The sequence below is a fragment of the Pseudoliparis swirei genome, chromosome 17 (assembly GCF_029220125.1).
Source record: "Pseudoliparis swirei isolate HS2019 ecotype Mariana Trench chromosome 17, NWPU_hadal_v1, whole genome shotgun sequence".
Classification (NCBI taxonomy): Eukaryota; Metazoa; Chordata; class Actinopteri; order Perciformes; family Liparidae; genus Pseudoliparis; species Pseudoliparis swirei.
In genome coordinates this window covers 22,168,984-22,187,458 of record NC_079404.1, presented here as the reverse complement: position 1 = coordinate 22,187,458, position 18,475 = coordinate 22,168,984, and the positions used below count along the sequence as shown (strand labels likewise).

The following is an 18,475-nucleotide window of genomic DNA, read 5'->3' as shown; positions in this document are numbered from 1 at the left end:
CAGGTGAATGAGTGAATATTAGATAAGATTAGATTATAATTTACTTTATTCATCCCCAGGAGGACATTTCTTGAAGCAGCAGCAAAACATTAAAATACAATAAAATAAAATCCCGCCCAAAAAATTCAGCAACTCTGTGTTTTAAATATGGAATTGAGACGTTTTCTGGTGATAATTTTTGGTCGATTAAGGAACAAATCAAAATACACGCATTTAAGTATTTAAGTTTAAATTAAGTAGTAAACTCATCACCTAAATGTGTATTTTGGAAGTTTCCTTTCCAACCGCCTCTGAAGAGACAAAAATACGGAAATATGTACATTGCAAAAAAAGTGCTTCTATCTGATGTGTGTTACACAAACGCCTCACAACGGGGGGGTGGGGTGGGGTGGGGTGGGTCACGCTTCAGAGGCCACGCCTCCTCGTGCACTTAAAGGAGACGGAGCGACGGATGTGAACTGAAGTGATGCGCTTTATTCATTGCATGTTCATAACCTGGAAAGGGGGCGTGGCCGTGGGTTTAGTTGTGGATTTGATGTCGTGAGAGCGACCGCTTCATCTCGAGAACACAGAGCGTGTGGGAGGTTGTCGGTGCAACGCCAGGACGTAAAACACAAAAGATCATAACTACCTTCATATGGAAATGAGTCATTGGACCAACGCAGCATGCACACAGAACCATGAAGGTTCCATCTGGAACCCAAAATGGTTCTTCAGAGCGATGCCATGGAAGAACCATTTCTGGTTCCACAGAGAACCTTTCAAACCAGGGATCCTTAAAGATCCATTTCTTAAAAGAGTTGTTTAAAGAACCTATTAAGGTGTCTCACAGAACCTTAAAAAATGGTTCTTTAAGGCATTATTTCTGGTTCCACAAAGAACCCTTTCAAACTCGACGTCGGGAGAATTTTTCGCCAAAGTTTAAATATTTCAATTTGAGGCAAATTCTTCGCGCCGCGCAATTTGCGTCGAGCGCAACCGCCTGCGCAACTTTGGACGCAAAAAAACCGAGCTGCAGTGTTTTTTCGGACTTGTCGAAACGGCTAAAACTAACAACCAATAAGGTTCCGGCGCATCCCGCGGGGATGAAAAACAAATATGAGCTGTGCCTCTCCACACGGCCTCCGCAATCTGTGTGCCCCCCCCCCCCCAAAAAAAACAGTAAGGACGGAGACGGAGAGAACAAATATGAGAACACCACGCAGTGGGGATGCACAGATTGCCTCTTTAATTTCCCCCTCCGTTAATTCCCCCTCACAGAAAAGAGACCCTGCGCATCGCCGCCGCTGTTTATTCACGCCGAGCCGCGAGAGGCCTCGGCTGCAACGCATCGCTCTTTGGTCGCAGAAGGAGCGGTAAATACCACAAATACACCGAATGATCCTCTCTGGTGTGGAGGAGGGATGGAGGGGGGGAGGGGGGGAGGGGAATCTAGCAAATTAAAGTCTCAGCAAGAGGAGAATGAGCGGAGGAGGAGGAGGAGGGGGAAAAAATCCTTTCTGTAAAGGTTAATGTGTGTTTGGATGTTGGTTGCCAGAGGACATCGGGCACTAATGAGTGTGAGAGAGAAGTTCCAAAGGCAAGAAGGCATTTGCCCTTTTTTATAATGCTGGAGGAGAGAAGGAGGCCCGTTGGAAATGAAGGAATGGCGATGGATGGACAGAGAAAGAAAGACGGGGAGATTTTCATACAGCTTTTGAGGTATTTATTTGATTCATAAATATATATATATATTATATATGTATATATATATGTTATATATATTATATATGTTCATATATAATATATATATTATGTATGTTCATTTATAATATATATACACTGTAAAATTTATATTTAAATCTCTTAAATTTAATATTTTTTTTAACTTTTTTTTTAACTTTTTTATATTTTTGTTCCAGTTCCTCTAAATTCTGCTGGAGACAATTACAGAGGTGAGAGACCCGGTTCCCGTTCCGTGTACCCACAATGGGAGAAGACCTTTTTTTGACAACGCTCAAAGATCCCGTCAACATTTGGCAGCAAACCGGGTAGCTCCAGGAGGCGCTACTGTCGACATCCCCCACACTGAAGGCGACTCATTCTCTGGGAGAATTGTGGTATTTGGGTTAGGTGGTCGGTATTTATGGTTGTATTGCCCACGACGGAGGCCCCGATTCCTGCCATTGTTTGTGCTGCTTTTGGCCCTTAGCCGGCAAAAGACAGTAACCATCCACGGTGAAAGAGGGAGTTTAGCCCTAAGAAAGAAATGTGCTGCTGCAGTGCTGCAGTGCATGGGCATTTGGCATGAGTTCAGCCAAAGACTGCATTTAGCCGGGGAATTGGGACGCAGAGCTCAAGTAGTCTGAATGTGCCCAAAAAATGTATGGTATTTACGGGTTAAATCAGCCTTTTCATTTTTTTAAAAATGGCAGAGATCCCGAAGTTATACTCAGCCAATTATGGCTTGGTGGAACTACTTGGCCAACAACTTGGATCTCTGCTGGATTTGCTAGCAGAAGAATAAAAGACAGAAAAGGGGAAATGGGTCCGCAATGGACAGTTCGGGAAAATGACATTGTTTGTTTGCACAGTTGGCATTTTGGTGGTGATTTTGTTGATCGCTCCATCTCAATTGCCGTCATCAGTCCTCATTTGTTATTATGCAGGGAATGGCACTAAAACTTTTACAAATATTTGGGAGAACCGATTTTGAAATTTGTCCTGTTTTGGGAAGCCGCAGGAAGGCCGGCGGGGCAGGCGGGAGGCAGGTCTGCTAGTGTCTGCTGTTGACCCCTGCATTATTACCTGAGTATTTACATATGCATGTATTTTAACTGTGGGATGTCACGGAGAAAGAAAAGACTTTGGTTAGCTAAAAGTAAACTAGCTTCAGGTAACGTTAGCTTTTTGTTTTCGAAACCGTACTGCACACAGCATTGACCCTGAGCAGTGTAAAGCTTGTTTTTTTATCAAGAGACGAGGCTTTAACCGTGCCAAAGGTGCCTTTTCTCCCTTTCTTTTTGAGTTCACGGTAGCCCTGAAAAAAAAATGCAAAAAAAGACGACACAACACGGTACAGAAAAGCGCTGCAAATTAGTGCAGCGGTCACTTCGTGCAGCTTCTTTTTTTGTTTCATCTGAGCGTGCCCATTGTTGTGAATCACTTTTTCTCTTTTTTTTGATTCATCACATGTTTTCGGGAAGTGCTAAGACATGCACTGCGTGCAGCTAAATTTACGGTTTTTTTTGGCAGCCGTACGTATTATATATATTTATATATTATACATATTATACATATATTTATAAATTATATATTTATATATTCATATATATATATATATATATATATATATATATATATTTATATATATATATATATTTATATATATATATAACATGTTATATATATATATATTCTATATTTGTATGATATATTTATATTATATATATATTTATATTATATATATATATATATATATTATATATTTATATTATATATTTATGTATACTGCCTCTCATTGATTCGTCATTGTCTTCAGCATTAACACATTGCCGTCCTGGAACACTGAACGCCTCACAGGAAGCACTGTTCTTTACGAGAGCTCCTAAAGAAACCACACACTACACACCATGAGCAGGCAAGAGGGAGTGAAAAAAAACAAGCAGAACATTTCCAAGTCCGGTTTCACATTTGACATCTCTCATAGACAAAGAGGTCCTGAACGCAACACGAGCAACGCACCACGCTGTACCTCTGACGTTTCACTGAGAAGGTTCAGAATCGATACCATATACTTATCATCGAACACAGATACCCTCCTCCACAGCCAGCTCACCGGGGGTCAACACACGGGAGATGCTCAGATAATGTACCGGGTAACGGAAAGCTAGTTCATGGCGGAGGTCCATTTTTTGTATCATCGGTCGATATCTCAGGACACCGCTCACCGATTGGCTGCAGACGTTCTCTTCCCTCAACTCCTAGCTTGCCCTCTCTTCTCTCGCTGGAGGACTCACTTGTGTTGTTGTAACTGAGGAAATGAGGGATGGAGGGATGGAGGGATGAGGGAGGGAGAGGCAGAAAGGGTCAGAAGTGAAGCCGCATTAATCCCAGTGAAGAGTTTAATGGTCGCTCTGCACGCTGACGTCGGTAAACGTGAGCCGGCGTTCCGAGATCAGAAGTTAACGGCGGATCCGACCGGATGACGTTTAGTTTTACGCGTCACGATTATTCAGGACGGAATGTCAAATGGCCGCAATCCCTCACATCGCCACTGCGTCGAATTCGGTTCTCCGACACCGCGGGAGAGAAAACGTGGATAGACATGGAAATTTCAGCGTCATATCTCGGGTTTATCCACGTTTTGCATTTTCTGAACTTGAATTCAAGAGGGCAGAGAGAATGACAACTGAAATCAGACAATACTCCGGTACTTTAGAGCAGGGGCGTCAAACTCATGTTCACCGTGGGCCAAATCCGCAAAATGGCCGCCTCTTAAAGGGGCGGTTGTAATAGAAGTATATAAACGCATAAACTCCCCAACGTATCGTTAAATAACTCTCTTGTCATTTATTTATTGTTTATTTGAGTGTAGAAATATTGTACATGAAAAAATGCCTCGAATATAATAACATGAATCCATTTAATTTGAAACCTTCAAAATAAAAGCACGGGATATTTTTCTTAAATTTCTTGAAGAAGAGGGGATCATGTGTCTTTCAAGCCGTCGGGGGGCCACGTGACATGACGTGGCGGGCCGGATTCGGTCCGCGGGCCTTGTGTTTGACACCGGTGCTTTAGAGGATTCAGGAACAACGCGTGACATGAATCAGGCTGTGAATGAGGTATGGATTATAAAAACTCGAGAAAACTTTAAACTGGAAAATGTGACGAGAGCAGGTGAGATTTCGGACTTTCCATACGAGACACTACAGGTGAATGAGTGAATATTAGATAAGATTAGATTATAATTTACTTTATTCATCCCCAGGAGGACATTTCTTGAAGCAGCAGCAAAACATTAAAATACAATAAAATAAAATCCCGCCCAAAAAATTCAGCAACTCTGTGTTTTAAATATGGAATTGAGACGTTTTCTGGTGATAATTTTTGGTCGATTAAGGAACAAATCAAAATACACGCATTTAAGTATTTAAGTTTAAATTAAGTAGTAAACTCATCACCTAAATGTGTATTTTGGAAGTTTCCTTTCCAACCGCCTCTGAAGAGACAAAAATACGGAAATATGTACATTGCAAAAAAAGTGCTTCTATCTGATGTGTGTTACACAAACGCCTCACAACGGGGGGGTGGGGTGGGGTGGGGTGGGTCACGCTTCAGAGGCCACGCCTCCTCGTGCACTTAAAGGAGACGGAGCGACGGATGTGAACTGAAGTGATGCGCTTTATTCATTGCATGTTCATAACCTGGAAAGGGGGCGTGGCCGTGGGTTTAGTTGTGTTGAAAAAAAAAAAGTGAATTTATGAAACCGGCCGCAACATTTTTGTCGCCTTGTATATAAAAAAGAGGACCAATTAAAAATGAAAGAGGCAAAAGGCACAAAGGGAAACACAGTGGCTCGATGAAGAGACGGTTGTGTTATAAACTTTATCGTTATTATATCCCGATGCTTCTTCACACGTCTGCGTTTTGACAATCAACTGAAAAATGTACTTAATTCGTGTTTTTAGGTTAAAACCGCAAGTTATTTTTGATGATCCCACAAAAATAAAACGCTTCATTTTCAACCCACCGCTGGATTTTTTTACATTTTTTTGTATACAATAACAAAGGAGGAGAGAAACAGTGGGAAAGTAGGCGGAGACTAAACACTTCCTCCAACCATCTCTCTCTCTCTCTTCCTCTTCCTCTCCTCATCTCCCCGACGGGGACGAGTGACTCGCTCCGATAATTACCATCGGATCTCATCGCAGCCGACTTGACGCTTCGCACGTCGGTTCGTTATAAAACATTTTTTAAAAGGAAGTGTGAAGCGGTGACTCGGCGTCCTTCAGCGGCATCCATCAGCGGCCCTCTGGGGGCGGCCGAGCCCGGGAGAGGCTGTCTGTCTGTGTGTGTGTGTGTGTGTGTGTGTGTGTGTGTGTGTGTGTGTGTGTGTGGACCATCAGTCACTGCCGACAAGTGGCGGCTTGGAGTGTTGACAGCTCACGACTCTGACGTGTTCATCTCCTGTCGGGGTTGAAGTGACGTCTGAACCGGGCGCCTCCGGAAAAAAAACTAAAACTAACATCTTCACACGACAACACCCACAAAATAGAAGATAGAGTTTTGCATTAAGTCTGTGTGTGTGTGTGTGTGTGTGTGTGTGTGTGTGTGTCGTCAGCTGACTGGCGACGTCCAATCACATTCAGCCAGGTGCACAGAGCAGCTTTCATATTTTGGAGGCAAAAAAGCAGAAAACGTTCTGATTGGCCGAGCAGGAAAGTAGCCATGTCCAGTAACCGTGTGCAGCGCTGACCTTTCGGGGAGATCACGGAGGTTTTCTGTATTTTTATTTTTTATTTATTTTTATATTTTAAAGCATGAACGGCCATCTGGCTTACACACAAAGCCCTGTTCTGACAGCATCGCTTTCACCGGGGGTAGGCGGGGTCATGTGTGTGTGTGTGTGTGTGTGTGAAAACTAATCCTTCCTCTCGCTTTCACAGACGAAACTGAGCGAATAAACAGAGTGGGTCATTTTGGGAATTATTTCATTTGAATGGCATTCGAGTGGTTATTATAAAGATAAGAGGACCTCGTTCTCCTTCATTTAATTCTTCTTCTACACAAACGGCCGACTATTTATGACATAAATGCCCCCGCCAGTTCAGTCGCTAACAAGCGGCTCTGAGAACTGCCACCTTCAAAATAAAATAAAGCGCTGACAGCGCCAACCCCCTGAGCCCAATTCTACAAACGGCATTAGAACCCTCGCCATCCATCACCCACCGCCAAATCAACTCCAGTTGGGCGTAATGTAAATGTAAATGAAGCGAGTGGGCGGGAAGGAAGGAGACGAGCGAAGGGAGAGAGGCAGTGGGAGATGGATGAGAGATGCTCGCTTCCTCTCGCCTTCATCTCGCCCCGTGGTAAGAAGAAAAAAATGTCTTCTCATTTCCCCCTCGATGCGCTTATCCCTCCTCCTCTTCCTCCTCTTCCTCCTCTGTTTGTGTGGCCGCTCATTTCCCTCTTCGCATTTTGCAGTTCGTCTGCGTCTCTACGCCTCGCGCTTTCAGGGCGGATCGTACAATTGCTTTTTATTTGTCTCTCTTTCTTTCATCTCCATTGAGTGCCTCTGAAGAGAGAGAGAGAGAGAGACTCGTGGTATCTTGACTACTTCCTGTTGAGGTAGCTGTTGTGACGTCAACAAGACGAGTTACTAGAGCGTGAAACCATCACCTTCTGGAGAACCATTTTTTTCGTTTGAGGCACCTTCATAGGTTCTTTGAAGAACTATTTAAGGAAATGGTTCTCCAAAGAACCCTGGTTTAAGAGGTTCTTTGTGGAACCAGAAATGGTTCTTCTATGGCATCACTCTGAAGAACCATGTTCGGTTCCAGATGTCACCTTCATGGTTCTGTGTGTGGTATCAAGTGTTTCACTTGGACAATTAACTGTCAGTACACACGTCAAATACGAAAATGTGTTACTTTAATACCTCCCTAGAGGTGATTTGTGAACTTTTTCATTTGAATAATATATATATTTTAATATTATATATACAATATTTATATATATTTTTTTTATAAATTATATACAGTATATATATATTTTCTTTAGCAACATATATATATAATATATATACAATATATATTTTTAAAAAATTATATATAAAATATATACAGTATATATATATATATTTTCTTTAATAATATATATATATATACAATATATATATATTTTAATTATATATATACAGTTTATATATATTTTTCAAATAATATATATATATATTTTAGAACTAAAGATGAATCGACAGTTTGATAATCATCTAGTTGACCCCGTCTAGACAAACTCACACCGACACAACGAGAGACGTGATGTAACCATCTGCCCCAAGGACGGAGCTGTGTGTGTGTGTGTGTGTGTGTGTGTTTTCAACCAAGGTGAAAGTGACCTCCTGGAAGGAAAACCTCCCCGTGTGGTAACATAATAAGCGACGTGCGGTTTAAACAACTCTTTGATTTTCCTGGAGAGAAAGATTCCCTTCATCTTTCACCCTCACTCATTATCGGCCTCCGTCTGCTGTTACGTAACAACATATAATGAGATGCAGCGTCTCCAAACCAAACACACCACGGGGAAACCATTTCTTCACTGAGCTTAACATAAAAATATCCTCCCAAACTGTCCTACTCCCAAAAATAAACCCCCAGCTCCGTCAGCCGCGAGGCCTCCACCCGAACAGCCGGCTCCACGCCGCCTCCCGGAGAGCAAGCTGGCGACCGTTCCTTCATTTGAAGCTAAAAATAGCCACGCGGCAACAAAAAAAAATGCGGCGAGCTCGGGATAATCGGAAACCTTCCCTCTACGCCTCCGAACGCCTCGGCCCCGCTAAACTGCTGAGTGGCTTAAAAAATATATATAAAACGACCCGGGGACACAATCACGTTGGAGTCGGCGAGTCGTACATCTCCTGCAGGGCGGAGGGTGGCGGAGGAGGGCGGAGGATCACGAAATGCATGGAACTTATTGAGTTGGCGAGAGGGAGGATCTCTCCTTCAAAATAAAAGTCTGATAGGTGTTAGATTAGCTGGGAGGTTTGCTGTCGATTTATTTAAAACAAATAATTTACAGAAACAATAGTGGAGAAGATTTAAAAATCCTTTACTTTAAAAAAAGGTGCAGAATTAAAAATTCAGAGCTTCTCTATTGCCTCAAGAACGCATATAAAGAACCTTTAACATTATATTATAAATACGGCACCAGTGGTAATTTTAAATAAAACTCGGGTCCCCTGCATTATTGATTTACACCTGCCATAACCACCAGCAACCATCTATGTTAACAAATCAACCAGGTAATATTTTTATAGTATTATAGCTTGAAAGTAATTGTGTGTGTAATTAAATCCTTTTCAGAGTGTTGGGTTATTATTATCATTATTTAAATTAACCACATTATGTTTCTCTACCTGGTTCTGATGGAGTAAAAATGTTTAACAACTCATAAGCTCATCATAATGTTTTTAAAGGATGTAGAATTGAAAAACATCTGTGAGGTTTAAATGAGTAGAGGTCCTTCTGACGTCACACACATAGGATTTATTGATATGAATGAAGTACTTCAGTGTACTAACCTTCCACCTGTATTCCAACTTAAAAAATGGCAGTTGGGATTGTTCATTTGAACCTTTTTTTATTCATTACTTTAATTGATAAAACATCTTTAAGAGTTCCCGACCCGTCTTGATGACGGTCCGGTCCGGTCAGCAGCCGAAGCGCCGAGTTTAATATGAGTCAGAGCACCTGACCTAGAGAGACATGATGTGTGTGAGAGATGGCGGTGGTAAAATCTAAGATATGGTCGGGCTTCCGTGTCCACGGAGGTTAAACAATCGCTGTCTAAGCATTTTTCTTCTTCTCGGCTAACGGCATAGTTTACTGCCCGGTGCCGGCAGCACAACAAGCAGAAGGCTGACATATCGCAACGTATTGTGAAAGCTGTCGGGGTTTCTGTAGCGCATCAAAAAAAGGCATACGAGGGATTTTTAAACGAAACACGATGAAGTACGGTAACTATCAGACACGGAATAACGGCCAGTTCTGGGAGGTGTAGGCTAAGCTTACTTGGAGGCGGAAATTAGGGGTAGGCGGATCTATGCCGGAGCATCACTACTACAGATACATCACTCCTACCGATACATCACTACCGATACATCACTACTACAGGTACATCACTACTACAGATACATCACTACGGAGCATCACTACTCCAGATACATTATTACGGAGCATCACTACTATGGATACATTATTACGGAGCATCACTACTCCAGATACATTATTACGGAGCATCACTACTACAGATACATTATTACGGAGCATCACTACTACAGATACATTACTACGGAGCATCACTACTACAGATACATTATTACGGAGCATCACTACTACAGATACATTATTACGGAGCATCACTACTATGGATACATCACTACGGAGCATCACTACTCCAGATACATTATTACGGAGCATCACTACTATGGATACATCACTACGGAGCATCACTACTCCAGATACATTATTACGGAGCATCACTACTACAGATACATTATTACGGAGCATCACTACTACAGATACATTATTACGGAGCATCACTACTATGGATACATCACTACGGAGCATCACTACTCCAGATACATTATTACGGAGCATCACTACTCCAGATACATTATTACGGAGCATCACTACTACAGATACATTATTACGGAGCATCACTACTACAGATACATTATTACGGAGCATCACTACTACAGATACATTACTACGGAGCATCACTACTCCAGATACATCACTACGGAGCATCACTACTGCAGATACATGCATCTTGTTTTTGAAGATTAAATCCACCAAAAATAGGGTTATGGTTAGGGTCAGTGTCCGTTTGTCTCTCCTATAACTATTTTTACATTCAGATTTCAGAAGAACTTTGCAAATTAAGTTCTGTTGTACTTTTTGGAGATATTTTGTAAGTTATTAATGGTGGTTCAGGGTGGTTTGTGCTAAGTTTATCTCAAATTCAAAAGAACATTGTTAATTGCCCTTTTAAAAAAGCTTAATATGCAGGTGATAAAGGAAATGAACAAGCTGCTATTAATTATTAAAAGAATCTGTACCAGCAATTCTGCCCCCCAACCCCCCCCCCCCCCCCCTCGGTATATATAGATACATATCAAATATTGCGGTATCACATACATCTCCGGTTTCATCGTCATAAACTTACTACCTTTCGCAATTTCCCTCGACATTGAACGCTGCGCCTCAGAAAAGGTAAACGTGTGTCATTTTAGGCACTTGGTTAAATGACCCTTTCTTTCGGGTGCAACCACAGGTCAGCAACCCCCCCCCATATTAGTCACGGCCCGCCACTCCTCTGAAACGGCGGCGGCGAAGCGAGCTGCAACACAAGCGCCTGATCTCAGAGGAGCCTGATGTTTATTTGCTTACTCGCGTTAAACGGTTTGCTGCCGTCGGCCAGCTGACAGCTCCAATGAGAGGGCTGGGCGGATTATTGCCTCCTTTTTTATTTAATAACCCGGCAGAAATCAATATGTGTTTCTTATATATATATATATTTATACGCTCCGGGATGTATCATTACATTCGGAAACAACCGTCTACATCCTGTGTTACGGAGGGAAGATGCAAGAACAACAAATAATAATAATACATTTGTGGATACGTTGAGTTTTTGTTGTTGTGTAAAATGAAAAAAATGAAAAATGTCATAGCATGTTGGCAATGTATGAAGTTTGACTGCTTTATTCATAAAACCTCTTTTCACCCCGTGAAATGATGAACATCTGTTCAAAGGTTATGACCGGGGGAGGGGCGGGGGGCAGACATTAAAGGTTTGTCGTAAATATAACCCGTTGTTGACATCATGAGTCGGGCATGGGGAGGGGGGTGGGGGGGGGGGGTTGACCCTGTTTTCTTTCTCCTATGTTTTCTTTTCTTTTTTGTATTCGTTTAGATATATTGACATGAAAACAAATTTTAAAAATTCAGACATAAACATAACAAAAAATAATAATAAAACAAGGCAAAATTATCCTATTGTAATAAAAGCCATCAGATTTTTTCATGCTTCTCCTATTATTTTCTAATAAAAAGGTCCGAACGTTTAGCCAAAAGCGGCCTTTATCGTCTCTCTCATCAAGAACTTCATTTCCCATGAGCCACCAGAAACAAACACCTCAGAGGAGACGCTCGGCGGGGAGAGAGGAGACTCTTTAAGATGATTACACCTTTTTGGGGACTTTTCTTTCCTCCCTGAACACCTCCTTCAGTGAAGTACAGCGTGGAGCGACGGGAGGAATTGCTCAGCGTGGGATAATTTGTCAAAGGAGCCCCATCTCAATTATTTATACTTTTCCACTACATATTGAACATGTTTCTCTTTTGCGTCATTACTATTTCATCCCTCTTCCCGCCGCAAGCCATTTCATCAGAATGAATCAAAGTGACGTAAAGCTTTATTTTCACGGCAATCTCACGGAAATGTACATTCTCATCAGGAAGGAGTGACAGTTTATTTTACATTTTTCGTTTTATAAAAATAAAAAATATATTTATATATATATACAAATAAAATCATATATATATATATCTTTTCATAACTTTTTTATATTTATATATTTCGTTTTATAAAAATAAAATGTATATATATTTTTAATATATATCTATAAATATATCAAAAATTATATGTGTGTATATATATATATATAAAAAGATTTTTGGATTTATATATATATATATATTTGTTTTTAATATATATATATATATTTATACATATATAAAAAAGATATATATTTATATATTTGTTTTTAAATATTTAAATATATGTATGTATATATATATATATATATTTAATAATATGGCTTTACTGTTGGATAATAATGCAGGATCCACCTTGAGTGATCCTGTACTTGTTGTCGGGTCATTTGCAAAAACAAAATGACCAACAGATGGCTCTGACATTTAGGGCCCACGGGGATCTTGGCCCCTCCAGCTACTGCAAAGACCAATCAGCTGATTAACAACCAACGCACCTGTGAGATGTGACAAAGCCTTCGCCTCGGGGTTCAGCTGGGACCCCAGTGTGTACGATCAGGGTTAATGTGCATGGAATAACCATGGAGTTAAATACTTTCCTCTGGTTCAGTGCCCCCACCCCCCCTCCTCCCTACAGAGACACAATCCCATAACCAATCTTCAAGAAATACCACACATGTATACAGGCTACATATAAAACATTATTCACACTAAGGGTATTATTAAAATGTGTGATATTCCACCCCGCCCCCCTTCCTTTCACACATTGCCCCCCCCCACAAAAAAAGCTCTAATTGCATCCTAAAAATATCTTTGAGTTTGAAGGAAGCAATGGGACTGGGCGGACTGGGACCATTTCAGTTCTCCTTCACACAAGGAGGTCAACCGGAGGCACATGCTGCTGTGGTGTGTGTGTGTGTGTGTGTGTAAGCATGGGCACATTGCACCGTCACACACACACACCCCATTGGGAACCTGTTAAACAGCTCACAGAGAACTATAATCCAAGTGCAGAGAACGGGAACTCTACGATCTTATTTAACCTGTAATCTCTCCTCTAGGCAATTCAGTTCATTTTATACAGCTCAATATCAAAAGTTACGAATTTTTTATCTGTGCACATACGACACCCCTGACCTTTGACCTCACATCGGATCAGGAAAAACTCCCAAGAAATAGACAAATTAGTCATGAGGATCTGTATTGAAAGTAAACTTTAGTTATGTTTATTTATAATGTTAATGTAAAGTTTGTTTGAAGGATCCTATCAAACTCATCCTCCAGCTCGTGAGCGCCATGTAGAGTGTGTGTGTGTGTGTGTGTGTGTGACTGATGGGTGGGCTAATGTGATTCTGTTGCTTCCGCCGTCACAGTGATGGGCTGTTAATCTGGATTTAGGTTTCAGGGCCACTGTCTGACTGAAACCTAATCCCACTGAGTGGCTCAGGATGGAGACAAAGACCTCCAGACCTCCGGAGCGACGTCTGAGTCGTGATCATAATACTCTACAATCGCACAATGACAATATCAGTTCATCAGATTTTTGTATTTCTATTGGGGACATGCACAACAACCAGTCCCACTGCCTTTTTATGCCGGAATAAGCCGTGTAGGACTCATCTGGTCTGGTTTACTAACATTTAATACGCCTCTTTTTATGACGCCTCTGCACGTTTATGACCTATTTCATTACCAGTTTTAATTTTTAAGAGTCCATCCCATTGTGTGAACATGCTGTGTCGTTCATATTCTCTCTATAAAACACTAGTATAGGATTTAAAATAAGTTATTCCGGTAGTTAGTCCTCTTATTCAATGTCTCGTAATTATATTTATATATATTTTTTAATCCCATTTCAAGTTTAAATGTGTGCGTAACCCATCATAACCTGCAATCTTTCAAAAATGGAGTGAAGAATAAGGGCCGCCGTCATATTTTCGATTTCCCTTGATGCATCCGGAGTTATCGCTGAGTCATCACATGACCCCTAGCAGAGGTCACCCGGCTGCTGATGATGCTATCAACGCTCCCACAGCTCCTCCCCTTTTTTCACCTCGCAGGTCATAGCTGACTGGAGTCTGAATGATTTAGATATGTCATGATCCAGGAGTGACGACGTCTCCACGGAGATCTCTTCCTGTATCCTGACTTTTATTTTGACAGCGAGACGAACTGGAATGTCACCAAATACCAGCGGCACTTGGGGGTGGGGGGGGTGGGGGAGTGGCGTTCACCGTCTTCATCCAGAATACCAGACTTGAATAACCAGCGCAGCCGAAAAAAAGCTCCGATGTCTGCGGAGAGGTTGTGTCATCGCACTGTTGAGGAATATGTATTATTTTCACACGAAAAACGAGACATTATGGAACCAGCTTTTCGACAGTAAGAGCGAAATAAAAAATCTGTGCCCATCTCTGTTTGGCGATCCACAAAGAAAGGGCTCGCAGATGGCCCGCCGTACTTACATTCATACAAATGTTCTCCCTGTTTTTTGTGAACGCGAGCCAACGCAGGCGAACCCGAACACATTCACACCGAATGGAGAGTGTGTTCTTTTTGTGTGGAAAACGATGGAGTTTTCAGAATAAAAGCAGCAAGGGGTGGTATAATAAGAGAGGGGGGGGGGGTTTAGGATTATCGAACGAGTCGGCTTCTCTGTAGTAACGGAACTTTTGGGAGAGTGACATTCCCCCATCGGAGATCTATCAGCTTAATGGTTTTCGCTGCTGGGAGATATTACATTCTTTTTTCCACGGTTAATTAATAAACGAATGGATGATGATGGACGGCCGCCCATTTCCCCATCGTGGTTATGAAATGATACGCAACTCTCCCCCATGTGTTTCCTAATTATCAGGTGTTTAGAGGTAGAGAAGGGGAGTGTGCTGTCAGAGGGAGATGGGAAATAACCGATCGCTCTACAACTCTGAGAAGCGTGAGCACGTCTGTCTGTGGGGCGAAGCGGTGGAAGGACTTAAGTGATGACATCAGAGAACGTACGAATCTGGTGCAGTTGAAAAAAAAGTTTCAAAACATGACTCTGGAGAAGTGTAGATATTGATAAAGCATAAGAAGTAACGGATTATGGGTACAAATGCTTGATTTGTAATTTTGTAAAATATCTATAAGGTTCTTTGGGAGACGTTTTTTAACCCTCCTGTTACCTTAGGGTCAATTTGACCCCATTCAATGTTTAATGTCGGTGTTTTTGGGGTCAATTTGACCCCAGGCTGTTTTTCACTGTGTCAAACATATAAGAAATATCAACTTTTTTATATATTTAAAGGGCTATTTAGGTAGTCAACAAACAAACATAAAGTACCTCACACTTAAACTTGGAAAACAATATTAATTCTAATAATGTTCTGGAGGTTTTAATTGCTGGGGTCAAATTGACCCCGAGGGTAAAATATGTCAGTAAATATAAAGGTAACAGGAGGGTTAAACATTGAATGGGGTCAAATTGACCCTAGGGTAACAGGAGGGTTAAGCAATCATAGGTTAGGGCACTTATAAGCTAGATAGCTTCAGCCTTAAACCTTTGGGTCAGCCACATGTAACTTTCTTCTTTTTTTTGGAATTAATGGTGGTTGTATTGTTTGGTGATCTAAATTAAAACAAAAATCAACGTTCCCGGGTCTCTGCTGTAATCGGGGTGGGGGTGGGGGGGGCACTCACATTAAGAACACCAAAGAAGCAGACAGCAGGTGGAATGGGCTCTTTGTAGTTTATCAGCGATTACAAGTGGCGGGACATTTTTTTTGCGAAAACCCCTCGATGTGATGCAACAATACTCGGGTCATCGTCCCGCGACGGAGCCATTTAGGTCAGCGGCGATACAGCACATGCATATTTCATAACACACGAGCGAATGCATGCATGTGATCGAATCGGTCCAGACGCCGACGTTGAGCGTGAATGTAACTGTATGTCGAATGAAAATCAACGAGGAGGTCGCCGGGCGCCCGCACCAGCTGTTTGCGTCAGAATGCTCGACGACGCACAAAGTTTAAAAGAAAAGCATTTTTTTTTTAAAGATACGGGACGGAGCGTGGGCCAAGCCGGCTGCCACCAACATCACAAGCAGAGGGGAAGTCCAGCACATAATGTGACACCATTTTGAGAGCAGACATATTTATCATGGAGAAAGCTGTGTGTGTGTGTGTGTGTGTGTGTGTGTGTGTGTGTGTGTGTGTGTGTGTGTGTGTGTCTCATTGATCGTTGCGAGAAAATCCCCGCAGCAGCAGCAATCGATAGCGTTCTATGCGTTGCCATGACTCGAGTCAAGGACGGAGAGACGGAGCGAGAAGGCAGAAGATCATCGGCGTGCATTAGCAGGAGATCATTGCAGGTGCAGTAATCATCTCATCTGGGCCTCCGACGGCTCATTTGGGTCACGTGACCAACACAACAACACACCCCAACGTCAGCAGCTTCAGTTCTGATCGTGTCATCGCACCAACACGTCATCACAGACAGGATGGTGGTCCGATCTGAATTGCAAGCCCAAAAAGCCTCAACGGAAACTGTAAGTTCAAATATCTGTTTTGACCATAAAGAGCCAACCAATGGCCGAAGATATGACCCACACACATGCACACACAGACACACACACACAACTGGGATGCCATTTGTGAGTTTGTCCGGCAATCCATTCAACCACGAAGAACTCAAGCCAACTCAATCCAAAAGACCGTCCGCCCACTCATGGTCTGAATGTATAACAGGAAGTGGCAAGCCTTTTAGCGATAGTTTGAACATACAACAGGAAGTGGCAAGCCTTTTTACCAATGTTCTGAATGTATAACAGGAAGTGGCAAGCTTTTTTACCAATGCTCTGAATGTATAACAGGAACTGGCAAGCTTTTTAGCGATAGTCTGAACATACAACAGGAAGTGGCAAGCCTTTTAGCGATAGTCTGAACATACGACAGGAAGTGGCAAGCCTTTTTAACAATGCTCTGAACGTACAACAGGAAGTGGCAAGTCTTTTACCAATGCTCTAAACATAAAACAGGAAGTGGCAAGTCTTTTAGCGATAGTCTGAACATACGACAGGAAGTGGCGAGCCTTTTTACCAATGCTCTGAATGTAAAACAGGAAGTGACAAGTCTTTTACCAATGCTCTGAACGTAAAACAGGAAGTGGCAAGCCTTTTACCAATGCTCTGAACGTAAAACAGGAAGTGGCGAGCCTTTCTACCAACGCAAGCGACTCACGTGTTTTGCGGTGTCCGTGCGTCCGCGTGGTGGCGGCCGCCTCGGTGGTCGTGTGCTCCGGGCTCCACGTCTGCGTGGAGTCGTGGAGCACGGTCGGGTTCGACGGCGACGGGTTCGACGTCGACGTTCCAATTCCGAAGGTCGTCTGCGGCGCCGCGGCGGTCGTCGTAAACCCAGACGGTCCGCGTCCGTTCCGATTGGCAGGATTCCGCGGGGTGACTTGGCTCCCCGAGGCGCCGCCGCCTCGAGGGTTTAGAGTCGTGGTGGTGGCGCGGGTTCTGCCCTTCGCAATGGCTACGGTTCTCGGTGTGGGGTTCCCGCCATCAACTGCAGGGGTAGTCGTTGTGGTCGTGGTATCGGGACTTTTGGGAACCCCGCTGGGCTTGGAGAGGAAGATCGGATCCTGGCCTATCCGGTTCACATCCACCAGGTCCGTCGGTACGTAATCCCGCACGGTGCCGACGACGATCCACTTCAGCAGCATCAGGCTCAATCCCAGGCCGATGAATCCGATAAGCAACGGGACCACACACAGCCACGTCTGCTGGCGGGGCCAGACGGGACAGCGAAGGGGCCCCTGATCCTGGGCCTGGTCCTCTGCGCGACCCCCAGAAGCCCCCGAAGCCTCCGGCTCCTCCAGGATCACCGCCCCGGAAACCGCCGCCCCGGAACACTCGCTCATCCTCCCCTGCCGTCCTTTATGGCTCATCGGAGGGGTTAATTAACCCTGTGATGAGCGTCGGCAGCACATGGCGAGGAAGAAGAAGAAGAAGAAAAAAAAGGTCCCCCAGAAAAGACGACCGAACGGACACCAAATAGGACCTGGCGGGGAATCGGACTCTTCTTTAACGCGTCGAAAAATATGTAATCCGAGGATGAATTGAAAGGGAGGGGTGCGGGAGGTACATGCAGCCACACTTTCACGAAAACACACAAGCACGCACACTCACACTCAGGAGACACCGGAGAGGATCGGGAGGGCTTGACGTCGAATGA

The 18,475-nt window shown here is 43.0% G+C and overlaps 1 protein-coding gene across 1 annotated transcript in view; it reads right to left on the bottom strand.

Annotated features, from left to right (window-relative positions):
* LOC130207267 (pro-neuregulin-3, membrane-bound isoform) overlaps positions 1-18,188 on the bottom strand; it is a 354,489-nt gene extending 336,301 nt beyond the window's left edge. Inside the window, exon 1 of the mRNA XM_056435790.1 lies at positions 17,480-18,188. Coding sequence (XP_056291765.1) covers positions 17,480-18,188 — 709 coding nt within the window. The remainder of the gene's footprint in view (positions 1-17,479) is intronic.
* Between the last annotated feature and the right edge of the window lie 287 nt (positions 18,189-18,475).